General features: G+C 40.5%; 1 protein-coding gene across 3 annotated transcripts in view; it reads left to right on the top strand.

The window, feature by feature from the left end:
- tbc1d14 (TBC1 domain family, member 14) overlaps window positions 1-16,235 on the top strand; it is a 121,849-nt gene that overhangs the window by 90,387 nt on the left and 15,227 nt on the right. For all 3 annotated transcript variants that reach the window (XM_030430666.1, XM_030430667.1, XM_030430668.1), the window contains 5 exons: window positions 2,267-2,347; window positions 2,428-2,516; window positions 2,767-2,838; window positions 9,354-9,482; window positions 10,857-10,966. In XM_030430666.1, the coding sequence (XP_030286526.1) occupies window positions 2,267-2,347; window positions 2,428-2,516; window positions 2,767-2,838; window positions 9,354-9,482; window positions 10,857-10,966 (481 nt within the window). The remainder of the gene's footprint in view (window positions 1-2,266; window positions 2,348-2,427; window positions 2,517-2,766; window positions 2,839-9,353; window positions 9,483-10,856; window positions 10,967-16,235) is intronic.

Raw genomic sequence — 16,235 nt, 5'->3', positions numbered from 1 at the left:
TGTCACAATGAAATAAAATAATGCATGACTGAAGTGATAGACACAATGTTTGAAGGCAAACAAAAAGAGGAAATATTCAACTATGTATTTTAATTTATGTTAAAATGGAAATTACATTTTATTTTAGTTCGTATTTTGTTGTTTAGAATGAAAAGGACATTTTGTTTTGAATATTACAGTATTATTGCATGTGGCCTGACCAACCTCAATACATGGATCTTTGAGTCATTGAAAAAAATCTTTGTGGCCCTTTAAGATTTGTATTTGAGTACCCCTGCATTAGATAAATTCGGCTTTGGGAAACAATATATTAAATGGATTAGACTATTATATTCCATGCCAGTAGCATCAGTCTGTCCCAATGGGATGTATTCTGATCATTTTACAGTTTCTCATGGAACAAGGCAAGGCTGCCCCCTATCACCGTTTTTGCACTGGCCATAGAGCCTTTAGCAGTCACAATAAGGCAGGACACTGAACTACTATTTAGACAGGGGACAGAGCAAAGAATTTTGCTTTATGCGGATTATATGATACTGTATGTTTCGCACCCGGACATCTCTATGCCCAGGGTCCTCTCCATCCTTGAGAATTTTGGTAAAATCTCAGGATATAAAATAAACCTTCAGAAAAGTGAGGAGTTTCCTATCAATTCCCTAGCCCACACTTTTTCTTTTCACACACTTTTCCTTTAAGGTTACTCATGATCAGTTTACATATTTAGGGATGCAAATTACAAACAGTATAGGCAGACTCCTCAAGGAAAATTTACTACTATTTATCTACTAGTAACTAAGGTAGAGTAGAAACGTTGGGTGCCTCTACATCTGTCACTTGCTGGTAGAATAAATTCTATAAAAATAAATGTGTTGCCCAAATTTAGTTATCTTTTTCAGTGTCTCCCAGTGTATATCCCCATGTCATTATTTAAACGCCTAGACACACTTGTATCCAGCTTTATCTGGAATGATAAAAGTCTACGACTGAGCGGAGCCCATTTACTATGTCCAAAGGTGCTAGGTGTTATGGCTCTGCCCAATTTTCAGTTGTATTATTGAGCTGCTGATATTCGACCTATTCTCCGTTGTTTATATGAGGATCTAGGCATCGACACCCCCTCATGGTGCACTCTTGAAGCTAGATCCTGTGCCCCGTCCACCTTGTCAGCATTAATCTATGCACCTCTAGCCTAAGACTCCACCCCGTATACAAGAAATATTTTGGTCAGAACAACACTTAAAATAAGGAAGCAGGTCTGCCGGCACTATGGATGGCATAGTTTCTCATTGAAATCCCCAATCCATGCAAATCACATGTTTCCCCTTTCTTTTCAGGACAGTGTGTTTCTGCAGTGGCAAAACAGGGGACTGTGCACACAGCAAGAGCTTTTTATAGATGGTTTCTTTGCCTCTTTTCAGCATTTGCGCACTAAATTTCTTATCCGACATACACACTTCTTTCGATACTTACAGTTGTGTGATATCATGCGTAAACAGCTGCCTCATTTTCCAGAAATTCCCCCAAGCTCTGAAATTGACTCTCTATTGGTCTCTGTCCAGTCTTTTAAAGGTATAATATCTAACCTATATAGTGCACTTTCATCCTAAAAAAACCTGCTCCTTGTCACTATTAGACAGTGTTGGGGAAGTTACTTTTAAAAAGTAGTGTTTGCTCGTTACTCGTTACTTCTTACAAAAAGTAATCCCTTACTTTAATTACCGGTAGTTACCCTCTATGGAAAGTAACTTTTTACGTTACTGGTTATTTCTATGTTACTTTTATGGTGTTCGACTTTGGGCAGAACCCCATCTCATTTCCTAAATGTGTATAGGCCTACATAAAGTTCTACTTTATTACATCGCTGTAAACCAGCTAATCATTACCCGGTTCAACACCTTTTCCCTGAACTGGTGTTGGTCCTGCACAAAGTCAGGGCCAACAGTGCAGGGCTCTATGTCACGTCTCAGAAAAGCTCATTAATTCACTCCAGCACTTCATCACTAGATGGCAGCCACAACTTGGAGGACAGGCCAGAAGTTTCAGTTTACTGCAACAATAAATGAATGTTTGCTGGAAATGGAGTTAGATGTGATTTTTTTGAAGCACCTTTAGTGTATCTGCTGCAGAGTAATGTTGAGAGCCAAATCCTTTTATCACCTGCAGTGTTTTTTGTCTAGTCATCATCTTCTCCTCTCAGCATCTTAGAAAGAAAGGAACACAAAGGCCTCTCATATTGACTGTGCTGTGCTATAATTCGTCCCTGCAGAGCTATATAACATCTGTTTGGCCCGGGCAAAAGAAAAGTGGAAGACTTCGCCAGCATCTTCCTCAGAGCCTGAAATTGAAGGTAGAGACACAATCCAAAATGCACCGGCCACATCCCTAATGTTGTCGTAGTGTTTCCTAATGTTAGACAGTGTCTTCCAGATGCTGGTTCGTCAGATCGGGAGTCAAGCCTGGAGCTGATCAAGCTGGACATCTCAAGAACTTTCCCCCACCTGTGTATCTTCCAGCAGGTCAGTGAGGGAACCACCTCATACAAGACTGATGTTTTAAATGAGTCTGTCTACATCAAGAAGATGTCTCTGTCAGCCCTTTTATTTGAACACAATGTTACCCTGTCAATGAGGGCAAGAAACGGTTGTAGCTCTTTCACTCTGATGTTATTGTATCAAAGTTGTATCAAAGTAGATTTCTGGGGAAGCATTTGTGTACGAGTGTATTTCTCACCTCTTTGTTAAATTGGCTTCATTATTTCTTCATCAGGGTGGGCCATATCATGATGTGCTGCACAGCATTCTGGGGGCATACACTTGTTACCGGCCAGACGTTGGCTACGTAAGTCACACACACCAAAACACAGCATTACATCATGTTGTGATACTTTTTGTACATATTTGCAGTATTCTGCACCTTTCACACTCAGCTTTCAAGCTTAATAATCAAGCTTGCTAAAAAAGTTCACTGGTAACTAATACAACCATCAGATCGGTGTATTAGTTTTGATGCTCTCCACATTGACTTAAAATTTATTTGGCTTGGGTGCTGTGCTTAAAGGCTCATTTATGCTCACTGTAAGGTACGGATGTGGACGGGAACCTCTGTCTGTGCTCTACGTTAATTTCGTCTGTATTTGTTCACCTTTTCTGAAACCTTACTGGTCCAGACAAAGCGATGCAGTAATAGTTCAGTTGTTCACACGAGACGACCAAAGGACACAATGTAGAAATTTGAAAAAAGGCGGACATCTGAAAGTACTGGAAATGACATTAATTGGCACACCGTGATGTATTTAATGGCCTCAGAGATCACATAAAATGCTGCCTCACAACCTTTCCTGTCATGTTTGTTGTCGTCAGAAACTCTTGACTCTGAGCTACCATCTGAAAGAGGCCAAGCCCTATATATATATATAGATATATATATCTATATATCTATATATCTATCTATATATCTATCTATTAGTAGTCTATGATCGTATAGAAGAGGAGAGAGTATATAGTAGTATGTATAGAGTAGATATAACAGATATAATATATTATAATATATATATGTATAGGTATATAGATATATGATGTAGTTATATATATATATATAGTATATGTATATAATATATATGTATATGTAATGATATATATATATAGATATGTGTATATATGATTATATATATATATATATAGTAGTATATGTGTATATATCTATCTGTATATATATAGTGTATAGATGTAATAGTATGTATATATATATAATATATGTATATATAGATATATATAGATATATATATATATAGTAATATATATAGAGAGATATAGAGAGAGATAGATAGATATATATGATAGATATATGTATATATATATAGATTATAATCTGTATATATATATATATATATATATATATATATATATATATATATATATATATATATATATGTATGTATATACACATATATATATATGTATATATATATATATATATATGTATGTATATATATATATATATATATATGTATGTATATATGTATGTATATATATATATATATATATATATATATATATATATGTATATATATATATACACATGATTATGCAGTCTGGAGATTGACAGCTCACTGTATTTTATTTCGGCTGAGTGTGAGGTGCCTGTCAGACAGCAGGTAGACAGTATCAACTAATGTTTGATTAACTATAAGTTTACCATTTTATTTATGAATTTTGGCTATTATAAAGTGTTACCGAATTAAATATTTAAGGATGCATTTAGCTGTTACTAACTTGTCCTGTTGTATATAAAGTAAAACTAGTTCCTGTCATTTGTTTGTGATGTCTGTGAGCTTCAGTGTGTGTTCTGCTATTATACACTATTAAGGAGTACAGATGCTAAATTATACATCACCATATTTATCATTACTTTCATTATGAATACAAAGAAAACAGAAATGAATCCTAATTATCAATAATTTATCATGTAAATCCTATGTTTATTTAAATTTTTTCTCATACTAGAATATTGTAGCAGCTTACTGTGGTTGCAACCAGGAACATGGTTCACCTCCCCTTAATATATGAAACATGAAATCAGTCACCCCCGATATTTCTAGATTAGAAGATTATTCACCTCAAGGTCATTGATCTCATCAGAGGCACAAAATGAAACTGATCCCAGGTCAGGGCTCGTATTCACAAAGAATCTTAAGGCTAAACGTAGCTCCTAACATGCGAATTTAGGAGCAACTCCTAAAAATAATGGGCGTGTCAGTCGTAACTTTAGGACTCCTAATTTTTGAAAATAAGAGTTATTCACAAAACATTTTAAGCCTAAAAGTAGCACCTAAGTCTGGGAGACCTTAGAAGTAGTCCAGAGGACTCCTAACTCGCTAAGACCTCGTCACAGCCAAATGTTTTGGAGACGCTACTTAACAGGGAATTATTAAAACAATGTTGGATGGACCGTGAAGGGATTGAAGTTGTGGTTGAGTTGGTGAGGGACGCAATAACGTCCCCAACCAACCGAAACAATCCAATAATGCCGGAGTTAAAATCTTTGGCAACACTCCGGTATTTGGCTACGGGGAAAATGCAGCTCTTCGCACGGGACTAGTATTACCTGGGGACCTCAAGTGATTTAGAAATTATCTCACCACGCCTGTTTCGTGTGGCGCATTTGCACAGGATAAGCGAAGTCTGTGTTTTAACTCTAATTTACTGACATTATCCCCCGGGTCCATCGCACCAGAGCCCTTGCTGGAGCAGCACAACTGTTAGATATGGATATTTTTTATATAATAACTGGTGAGCCTGTTGAAAGATGGAAAAATGTTCCTTACCGCATGCTGCCATGCATGTAATCCATCTAATCATCTTTCGAGATTTCGCTGTTCTGATGAGCCTCCTGAATTTGCACCCAAAATGCTGTCAAAACTTTCGTTCATAATTCCCATCGCAGCCTCCATAATTCTCGACCGGGAAAAAAGCTGAAAAAAGGTGTGGAAAACACAAAAAAACTTAAGAAAAACAAAAAACGACCCCAAATCACAGAGATGCCGATTCGCACGGGACTAATATAATAATAATAATAATAATAATAATAATAATAATAATAATAATAATAATGATGCATTTTATTTGAAGGCGCCTTTCAAAGCTCTCAAGGACACCGCACATAACAACAAAGTACAACAAAAGACAGTACAAATACAGGACAATTTAGTGCAACAAATAGATAAGTAAGAGGATGCAATTACATGGTGCCGTCTCGGCAGTATTATCAAATGACCTCTGTGTTTGGTGAAATATGGTAGGTAATTTGCGGTGGAAATTTACTTTACAAATTACGGACATGGCAGATTCGCACGGGATTAAGATCACAGACGACTTCCGCAATTATTACAAATTACTGGAGGTCCCCAGGTTATACTAGTACCGTGCGAATAGGGCTTTTGTCAAAGTTGCATTCCATCAATACACAAATTGTCTTTGACGCATGTTACAATATACTGGACATTCCCGAATTTTAATGGAGAGTGGTTTGACGCAGCTTTTCGAGCAAATGCTGCTTTTATTCGCAATTCACGTTTTTCATTGCAATCTTCTAATTTAGCTTCTCATAAATACATTTCTTTATCCAATATCGTTTCATAGGCTTTGTCATGGGCTTGTAGGCAACTTCCTTATTTTCACTTCATGCATTGCGTAGCCTAAATGACTTTTCAATGGGCTGCCCTGTCACTCAACAACCAATCACCGTTGTCACCGCTTCTAAGTGCATCATTATAAAATGACGTCACTGTTTTCATTACTAAAAGTAGGTCTCAGCGGCTTTGTGAATTACTATTAAGAAACGACTCCTACATAAAAACTTTTAGTCCCATTTAGGAGTACTCCTAACGTTAAGATAAAAGTCTTTGTGAATACGGGCCCAGATGTAATAAAACAAGACTGACTAGAAACCACAGCAGGACAGATGCACACAGCTGTAAGAGAATATTGGCACTCAACTCAAGTAGGGCTGAACGATATATCGTTATCGTATCTATATCTAGATATGAACATTCAAGATATTCATATCGAAAAAGCAACGATATAAACGATATAGATTACCCTGCTCGCCCTGCACGTACAGCTCTGGCAGTCACAACAAACATCCTTTTTACGATTGCCCTTGAATGCACCGCTAAGGCCAGCCAACCACAAACCTTATTTCATGCTTGCTGTGAATCGACAGCTGAAGCCAACCAATGACAAACATATGAGGGGGGAGTGAGGGAGACTGAGACTGAGACGCACACACAACTTGGCAACTTTCTAGCTAGTTTAGCGACTTTTCAGACCCTCTTAGCGACTTTATTTCTAAAAAGCAACTAGCAGCAAATTTAGCGACTTATTCAGATCATCAGGGGAAAGGCGAGAAATATATTATATTGTAATTCTCCTGCTACTCAGAGTCATCGCAGTCCACGGCTCCTCTGCAGCAGCGCCGGGGTCTCTGCCCTCCCGAGCGGCTGCACAGGCGGCAGGCCAGTGTTCGGGGGCTGGCGGGGGCAGCAGGAGCGGACGTCGTGGCCTCTCGCTCTGTGGATTTGAGACCGTATAGCTGCCGTCTACTCTGTTTTGATCCGTTAATTCTATGACTTCTTAGTCTTTCTAAATTCCACTGGTACTTTACCAGCGATAACCTGAAGCTGCTGACTCTCGATCTTCACTCTCACTCCTTCTCTCCAGATTTAGGGCCCTATGAAATCCGTTTTATTTTTTCCCAAATTCCGTTTTATTTTTTCCCAAATTCCGTTTTTTCCGTTTTAATTTTTGGGAATTCCGTTTTTTCCATTTTAATTTTTGGGAATCCTGATTTACTCTTATTATACTACTAAAAACAGTGTGTTTTCAATGTAAATAACTCAAATGTACACAAATTAAATAGAAATTACCTTAAATTAATTGAGGGGACAAACATATTTCCTCAATACTGTACCGTACAGTACAGTAAAGTGCATCAAAAATATTTTGACTTCATCATGTCTTCATACAGTAGTATATTTTGTGTTTTTATGGGTTTCATTGAATAAAAACATGGTCAGCTCTCAGGCAGATCAAGAAAAGCCTCCCAGCCCAGGCAGAGTCAGCTAAGAAGGCTGTGGCTAACGGGGCTAGCTAGCTAACAGCAGCTACTGTTAGCAGCAGTTAACAGTCACTCTGGTATTATATGCAAATAATATGAATCGGACAGTGGCTAACTCTGACGCATTACACCTTTAATTATGATTTCTCAGTTCTGCTTCTTTGCAAAACAACAGTTCACCTGACACATACAAGTCGTTCGGGAACTGCTCGGCTCTGTACTGAGGGGTAAATGTCAAGTTTCTCAGCTTTTTCGCCGACGAAGACGGAGCCGCTGGCAGCCACTTCGCCATGCTTGCAATGTTTTGACGGGAGAGCTCAGTCTGTGGGGACGGGGGCGGCGGCGACTTGTTGTGCCACCCAGATTTGGTTCCCCCCGTGCAGTTTTCCCCAGACAAAAGTTCCTCTTCCACACGAGAACAACATTTCAGTGAAATTATGTCAAATTCCGCGATATTCCGTGTTAAAAAGTAGATTCCGTTTTAATCGGCCAATTCCGCGATTCCGGCCGCAATTCCGTGATCGCGGAAATCATAGGGCCCTACAGATTGGATGTCATCGTTCAACTTGTAAAAATACACATAGTTCATTTGATCTTCTCCCTCCCTTTACTGTTGTTACTTCAAATATATTTGTCTCTGTAGTGAGTTTGTGATTATTTAGTTAAGATTTCTCTATCAACCATTTGTATATGGCTTAAAACAATCTCTATTTTTCTGAAAAATGCTTGGTTTTCACCGAACCCGTAGTCATATCGTCTCGTATCGATATCGAGATATCTGGCATGAATATCGAGATATGAAATTTTGTCCATATCGTTCAGCCCTAAACTCAAGTCAGGATGAGTTTAGATTTGATTGCAGGCTCTTCTCTGAAGTTCACATCATTGCTTCAGCACAGTCATTAAATCACAAGATTAACTCAAACCTGACACATGTTTAGTACAGGTCTACAGTGCAGAGCCCAGTGGTTTGAGCAAGGCATCCCTACAGTGTGTGATTTCCCAGTTAGCAAACCTCTGCATCTTTTCCTTTAATCCACCCTCCTCTTCCCTCCAAGGAGAGTTACTGATCATGTGACTCATCACTCTGTTCCCAGACTCATGTTATGCATTAATTCCAATCCCTCCTCCTGATGCTTATACATGTTATATTGTTGACATCAAATTTTGAAAACCAAAGCATAAACTCAACACTTTGGATCCGAATGAAATTTGCCAGCACATTAAAAAAAGCTGAATTTTAATGTCTTTGGACACCATGCTTCACTTTAACATTGATGTCATTTGTGCATTGCTGTAAATGCTGCGGTTTGCCTTGCTGCTTCTCACTGCAGACCCACGCTGTCTGTACTTGGTAGAAATGAGTGTGACTTCCTGCACTGACCCCAACCCATGAGCTCTTACACACACAAAATCTATGCACGCACCGCTGTGTGCAGCCGTTTTTTTTATTATTTGTTTTGCTCTGTGCATCTGTCTGTGTTAGCATTTCATCTCTACCAGTTAAATATCCAGACTGAAACCCTGGTTATTTATCAGTGTAAGAGGCCATTTTAAAGCAGATTAAATTGAGCTCTTTAAAAAGCAAAAGTTTTAATGATGGTGTGGTGCAAAATTCACCTTTAGCAGGTGTTAACTTGCTGCCATTGTCTTTCCCTCTTCTCACATTCAGAGTTAGACGTCAAAGTTAAGCCCTGTTAACTGTTTTTTTTTCCTGTGTTTTGGGTGTGTGTATTTAGGTGCAGGGAATGTCGTTCATCGCAGCAGTGCTGATCCTGAACCTGGACACAGCAGATGCCTTTATAGCTTTTGCCAACCTGCTCAACAAGCCCTGTCAGATGGCCTTCTTCAGAGTTGACCACAGCCTTGTCAGTACATACACACTTACATATTTGCACATGCACATACACTTAGCATACATACCTGGAAATACACTTACACACATGACTTTTAGAATCGTTATAGCTGGATCAGATACCAGATCAGCTTGTTGACCAGGACTGTTTTTATATTTTTACATTTCATGAGTGTAGAAGTTTATTCTTGACCTTGTAAACAATGTATTTTTACAAAAGAGCACACTCATCTTATGTTCAGATCTGAAGTAAAAAATGAATAGTATACACGCAATGGATTTATTTATTAGACTGAAAAAGGTTTCAGTAGTTCAGTTTGCCCAAAGTAGTATTTTATCCTGTAGAGTCGAGGGGCCATACCCAGAATATAACTACACTTACCATATGATATAAACTCTCCCTGACCCCCTGACTATTGTAAAAACTGAAGTAGTACAAAATAAGAAAACGAAAAAAAAAAAAATATTTAAAATATAAGTATTGTAAAAAGAGGGGGGCAGCAAAACATGTCAGCACTATACAATTTAGAATACAGTCATTAGCAGTCTAATCTAATTTTATGATCTTGACGGTATACCTGGGATATTACGTTTTTTTTGGACTGGCCAATTACCAGCGCTACTATTCAGTATTTTTCAGATTATCAAAATATATCCATTACAGCAAATGTATATCAGTTTCAAATATCTGTTATTGGTCTCCTTGATTACAAATATAGATATCTGTATTGGCCCTGAAAAAAACAGTCGCTCCCAAATTTATACCATATAATCATATATTTATATCATATTTGTTGTTAGTATATTTCATTCAGTACATGTTGAATTATTTCTATTCCATTCTTACACTGCTGCCCTTTATCTAAGAGCGTCATCTTACATTTTGCAACACGTGATTATTTTGATTATCAATTAACGTTTTCTTGATTAATCATTGGGTTTAGAATAGCTCTTTTTTTAGACTGTTGGCGGAACAAAACAAAAAATATTGAGTTTAAAATTGAAGGTTCAATAAAGAATAAAATGTTCACATTTTAGAAGCTGAAACCAGATTTTTTGATGTCTTGTTACTCATAAACGTGGCATAACATTAGCACTCGCCAACAGCCAAATGCTGGTATAAATATGCAAGTGGCTTGCATGCAAAAAAAATAAATCAATTTGATTTTAGCTCAACATTGTCAAGCTCATCACTGCCTGTCACTGTATTTTGAAACCAAACATGAATCCCTGGCAGTGGAAACAGATGTGCTGTGTGGTGTTTTGATGGCAGATTTCACTGAAAAACTTCCACACTAATTTCTCTGGCACTACAGATCAGCATCATAAACATTTTTTTGTGTGTGTGTGTGTCGCTCTGTAACACCACCTTCCCCTTTCTCTGCAGATGTTGACCTACTTTTCAGCATTTGAAGTGTTTTTTGAAGAAAATCTACCAAAGCTTTTTGCACATTTCAAGAAAAACAACTTGACCCCTGATATTTATTTAATCGACTGGTGAGTTTCTCAATCTTTCCTATTTTGTGTTGTTTCCTCCAACTGGCCTCATTTCGTCTGCTTAAAAACTCAAAAACATTTATTGCAACTAAAGTTATGTACTTACTTTAAAATATGGTGTTAGGACCCTTACAGTACCTCTTTGAAGTATTTGCCATTATGTCATTTCAAAGCTTCAGTAGTAGCTATGTATATATTTCCACCTACACACATGCAGTGCACTTTGTTCCCCATCATGTTTAAAACGTGTTACATGTTGTTCTCTCAACATTTGACACTTTACCCACATCGAACCCTTCACAGGTGTGATTCTGAGAAAAATGCATCGGGTGGTTAGTGTGGGCTGGGGTCTCTCAGTCATCCACCCACTTACTGGGGAAATTTCTACTTTTCTATTTCTCACTTGTATCACCCACACCACACCCAGCTTTTATAAATAGAAACATGCCCTAGTTACTCTAACACTGCAATGTCACAATTTCCATCCAATTTTACAATGCTTATAAACATGCAAAACAATATTGATTTGATTTTAATGGGACATTTTCAAGCTTATCATTGTATTTCATTGCATTTTAATGTCAAACTAAACTCCTGTAGTAGGTCCAGCAGTGCTAAGAACATTTTAGCAGCTAAAGAGCCAGACCAAAAACAGAGCTAACATGGAGTGAATATTGGACATACGTCGTGGCAGACCGGTTGAGAAGAGAGTGAAGAAAAATCCACTTTAAAGTATTTTTTTGGCTTTATATATATATATAAAAAATAATAATAATAAAAACAAAAAATCTACTCCAGGGTTACTGGAGAGGAGAATTCGGCCAATAGTCGAACCTCAGATTCAGGAGGAACAATGCGGTTTTCGTCCTGGCCGTGGAACATTGGACCAGCTCTATACTCTCCGCAGGGTGCTCGAGTGTTCATGGGAGTTTGCCCAACCAGTCCACATGTGTTTTGTGGACTTGGAGAAGGCATTCGACCGTGTCCCTCGTGGCATTCTGTGGGAGGTGCTCCGGGAGTACGGGGTCGGAGGCCCTCTGCTAAGGGCTGTACGGTCCCTGTACGACCGGAGCAGGAGCTTGGTTCGCATTGCCGGCAGTAAGTCAGACCTGTTCCCGGTGCATGTTGGACTCCAGCAAGGCTGCCCTTTGTCACCGGTTCTGTTCATTATTTTTATGGACAGAATTTCTAGGCGCAATCAGGGTCTGGCTTGGTGAAGAGAGAGCTGAGCAGAAAGGCGAAGCTCTCGATTTACCGGTCAATCTACGTTCCTACCCTCACCTATGGTCATGAACTTTGTGTCGTGACCGAAAGAATAAGATCCCGGATACGAGCGGCCGAAATGAGTTTCCTCCGCAGGGTGGCGGGGCGCTCCCTTTAGAGATAGGGTGAGGAGCTCGGAGTAGAGCCGCTGCTTCTCCACATCGAGAGGAGCCAGCTGAGGTGGCTCGGGCATCTATATCGGATGCCCCAGGACGCCTTCCTCGGGAGGTGTTCCTGGCATGCCCCCCCCGGGAGGAGACCCCGAGAAAGACCCAGGACACACTGGAGTGACTATGTCACTCAGCTGGCCAGGGAACGCCTTGGGATCCTCCCGGAGGAGCTAGAGGAAGTGTCCAGGGTGAGGGAAGTCTGGGCGTCCCTGCTCAGACAGCTGCCCCCGCGACCCGGCCCCAGATAAGCGGAAGAAAATGGATGGATGGATGGATGGATTTTTTTGCCCTTTTATGGCTTTATTGATAGTACAGCTGAAGAGGGTGACAGGAAACGGGGAGCGAGAGAGGGGGAGTGACACGCAGCAAAGGGACCCAGGCCAGGAGTCGAACCCGGCAAAGCCTCAGCACATGGAAGGCATGGGACTGAGCTAAATGGCGCCCCGAAAAATCCACTGTTTAATCCCAAAACTTTAAAACACATACTCTGTGCTCTTCTATTCCTTCAGAATATCTGGGCTCTGTTCACTGCTGTCTCCTCCAGAGCTTGCCAGCTACAGTAGCTGTCTACCAGTTAAAGAGGTCGCTCTGGGGGGTGATGGCAGTGAGCTGAGCAGACGCTTTTGCCAGAGCGCTGTGCCACTCTGTACTAATTTTCTCATTACCCTGATGACAACCGGATGCCAGAAGCCATTGTTGTTATGAACGGCATAGGCTATGTTCTTCGAAAACTTTTGGCCACAGTCTTTTGACAAGATGGGAAGAACCAGAGGAAATAAAGACAAAAAAGACGTCCCGTCCGAGCCCAGCTACGAAACACAAGATGGCGGCCAAGCCGAGTTTGAAAATGTGGATGGGCTTGACCCTGCCCTTGTTAAAGCTCTGAGTGTAATGACTTCCAACATTGTTAAGGTTAGAGATGAAAAACTCAGCCCTCCGGCCGAGGCTATCCACAAGCTTGCTAGGGAGCTCCAGGCCGCTAGCAAGCAGCTAGATGAAGCAGAGACTAGGCTACTAGCAATTGAAAACTCTGCCGCAGCACAAGAGCAGAGGATTTTAGAGCTCGAAAAGAAAGTGAGCGCCGTTACGGAGAGATTGGATATGGTCGAGAACTACAGCAGGTGCCTAAACATGTCGGTTGTTGGCTTGGCAGAGGATACGGAGACTGGGCAGCCGGTTGAGTTTTTCGAGTCATGGCTACCCCCTGTCCTAAAGTTGACCTCAAAAGCCGGCCACATAAAGCTGTAGAGAGCCCACCGCACTCGCACAGAAACCGGACCCGAACAGGAGCCCCAGGTCGCTGCTGCTACGATTCCATGCATTCAGAAACAAACAGAGGGTTATGGAAGCGGCGCGCCAGGCTAGCCAGGATGGCGGCTTAATCTACAATGGATCTAGGGTCTCTTTTTACATTGATTTCTCCTTGACGGTGATGAAAGAATGAAAGGCATATGATGTGGTAAAACAGCGGCTGCGAGAGCGAGGGATGCCGTATGCTATGCTGTTCCCGGCTACTCTACAGGTGACACAAGGAGGCTCCAAACAGAGGTTTTCCACCCCGGAAGAGGTACGCGCTTTCATTGACTCTCTGCCTGGATGATAACTTTGCGGAGCACAGGGCTCCGTTTGTCTGGTTTGGGACACTTTTTCTGCAGCAGCCGCAGTTGTTTTCCCACTCATGCTGGTAGGTCATGCTCCGTTTTCTAGACATCGTAGACTACTCTTGAACGCTCTGAACATTTTGAACATATTAAACATTTCTTAACCAAGTGGCACAGCTGCTCATGACGTGAATATTGCGTTTCCACCTTATTTCTATCCTTGCACAGGGAGGATTCTTTTAGTTTTCTTGGCACGCTGTTCATCATGTTTCGTCAGTTCGCTCTTGGTGAGTTTGACAGGTGCTTGTGCAGTGAACAGTTCCTGGTTGTTTGGAGAGGGACCTGCCAAGAGGAAGGCAGTATTATCATTTTTGAAAAAGGAAGATGTTTCTATTGCGTTCCTCCAGAAGACTCACCTGGATGACAAGAATAATGCTAAATTGCAAAGGAGTTGGGTGGGGCAGGTCTTTGCTACATCATATTCTTTTTTCTGATTATTAAAGAGCTGGCATTTAGGTATCTTGATTGTGTTAAAGACAGCCAGGGCCGGTATGTAATTGTTAAAGGAATACTCGTAGGAAAAGAGATAACATTTATGAATCTATATTGTCCCCAAACCTATTCCCCTGATTTCCTTTCCAAGGCTTTTGCAGTATTTATTGAGTGGGCCTCTGGGACAAACTTCCACCTGACATTTCTCCCCCTTATAAGCAAGCAAGGGTGCTCACTAATATATGGCATGATATTGAATATTCTGATGTGTGGAGGCAGCTTCACCCTACTGATTCAGAGTTCACTTTTTTTTCGGCCCTACATAAAAGCTATACCAGAATTCATTACATTTTCATCCCCTCCTCAAAGGTGTCTCTTGCTTTTGCTGAGGAAAGGGCATAGTCACGGCACTGGAGATTTCAACCTTATCTCCTCAAAGATGACAAGTTTATTTTTCTACTTTACTTCAGAATTCAAGATTTTTTTCTATCAACTCACTATCCCCAGATAATCCCTCTGTCCGCTGGGAGACATGTAAAATATACTCCTGTTGACCGATTGTGTCTTTGTTGCATCCAAAATACATCGGTAGAATGGACATGCTGAATTTCTCGAATCTCGACTAGCTTAATTGGAGAAAAATCATGCTGCATTGAATACTTTTCTGATTCAGGACTCTGAACAGTCCCTTAAAATAACAGGCAGAAACTATGAGTTTGGGGATAAACCTGGAAGATATCTTGCCAGTCTTGTCAAGAAGGGGGCAGATTCTCAAAATATAGTTTCTATTACTGATTCTAATGGTGTTAGATCGTTCGACACTAGCACCATCAATAAACAGTTTGCATCATTTTATTCCAATCTATATAGTTAAGAACAGCCGGATAATGCCCTGACCTTTATGCCTCAGTTTTTTGCAGATTTTAGACTCCCCAAAGCTATGGAGAATCAAAAATTACAATTAAATGCCCCAATTACTAGAGAGGAAGCGCTACTTACTTTGAAATCTATGCCGTCCGTCAAGGCCCCAGGGCCAGATCCATTTGGACCTGAGTTTTATAAGGAGTTTAGTGGTGTTCTTTTAGACCCTCTGCTGTCTATGCTTAATCATTCATGATGAAAATGGGAACCTACCTCAATCCCTTAAGGAGGCCAACATTTCTCTCATCCTTAAAGAAGGAAAATGCCCGGATAGCTGCCCCTTATACAGGCCGATAGCCCTACTTAACAAAATGTTGTCCTTATGCCTAGAGAAGGTCAGCTCCTTATCAGCATCCTACTAACCCAGAGCTGTAAGGACCCGGCCCTCGTGCTGTCTCTCGATGCTGAGAAGGCATTCGTCTGGGTCGAGTGGTCGCATTAGTTCTTCGCTCTGGAGGAATTTGGCCTAGGCATGGGTTAGATGTACCAAATCTTAGATTTTACCAACTGGCATCACACCTGCGGGTGATTGCAAGCTGGCACAATTGTGATCCAGCCTCAATTTGGCAAGATATTGAATCCTCTCAGTTGAAGTGTCCCTTGTTGAATCTATTGTTTGTGAATAACCCTGAATCTGTTAAAAACCTCTGCACTAACCCTATTACTCTCAATACCATCAGAGCCTGGAGATCCATTCGCTCTGTAGAAGGCCAGGCTCAGTTATCATCTCCCCTAACTCCCATTCTTGATAACCCGGACTTCCTGCCAGGCTGTGAGGACCAGGGCTTTAAAGTGTGGGGCACCCAAGGTCTAAAGAAAATA

The sequence above is a fragment of the Sparus aurata genome, chromosome 10 (genome assembly GCF_900880675.1).
Source record: "Sparus aurata chromosome 10, fSpaAur1.1, whole genome shotgun sequence".
Lineage (NCBI taxonomy): Eukaryota > Metazoa > Chordata > Actinopteri > Spariformes > Sparidae > Sparus > Sparus aurata.
Note: the sequence above shows the minus strand (reverse complement) of the source record. Positions and strands in the feature narration are given on the sequence as shown.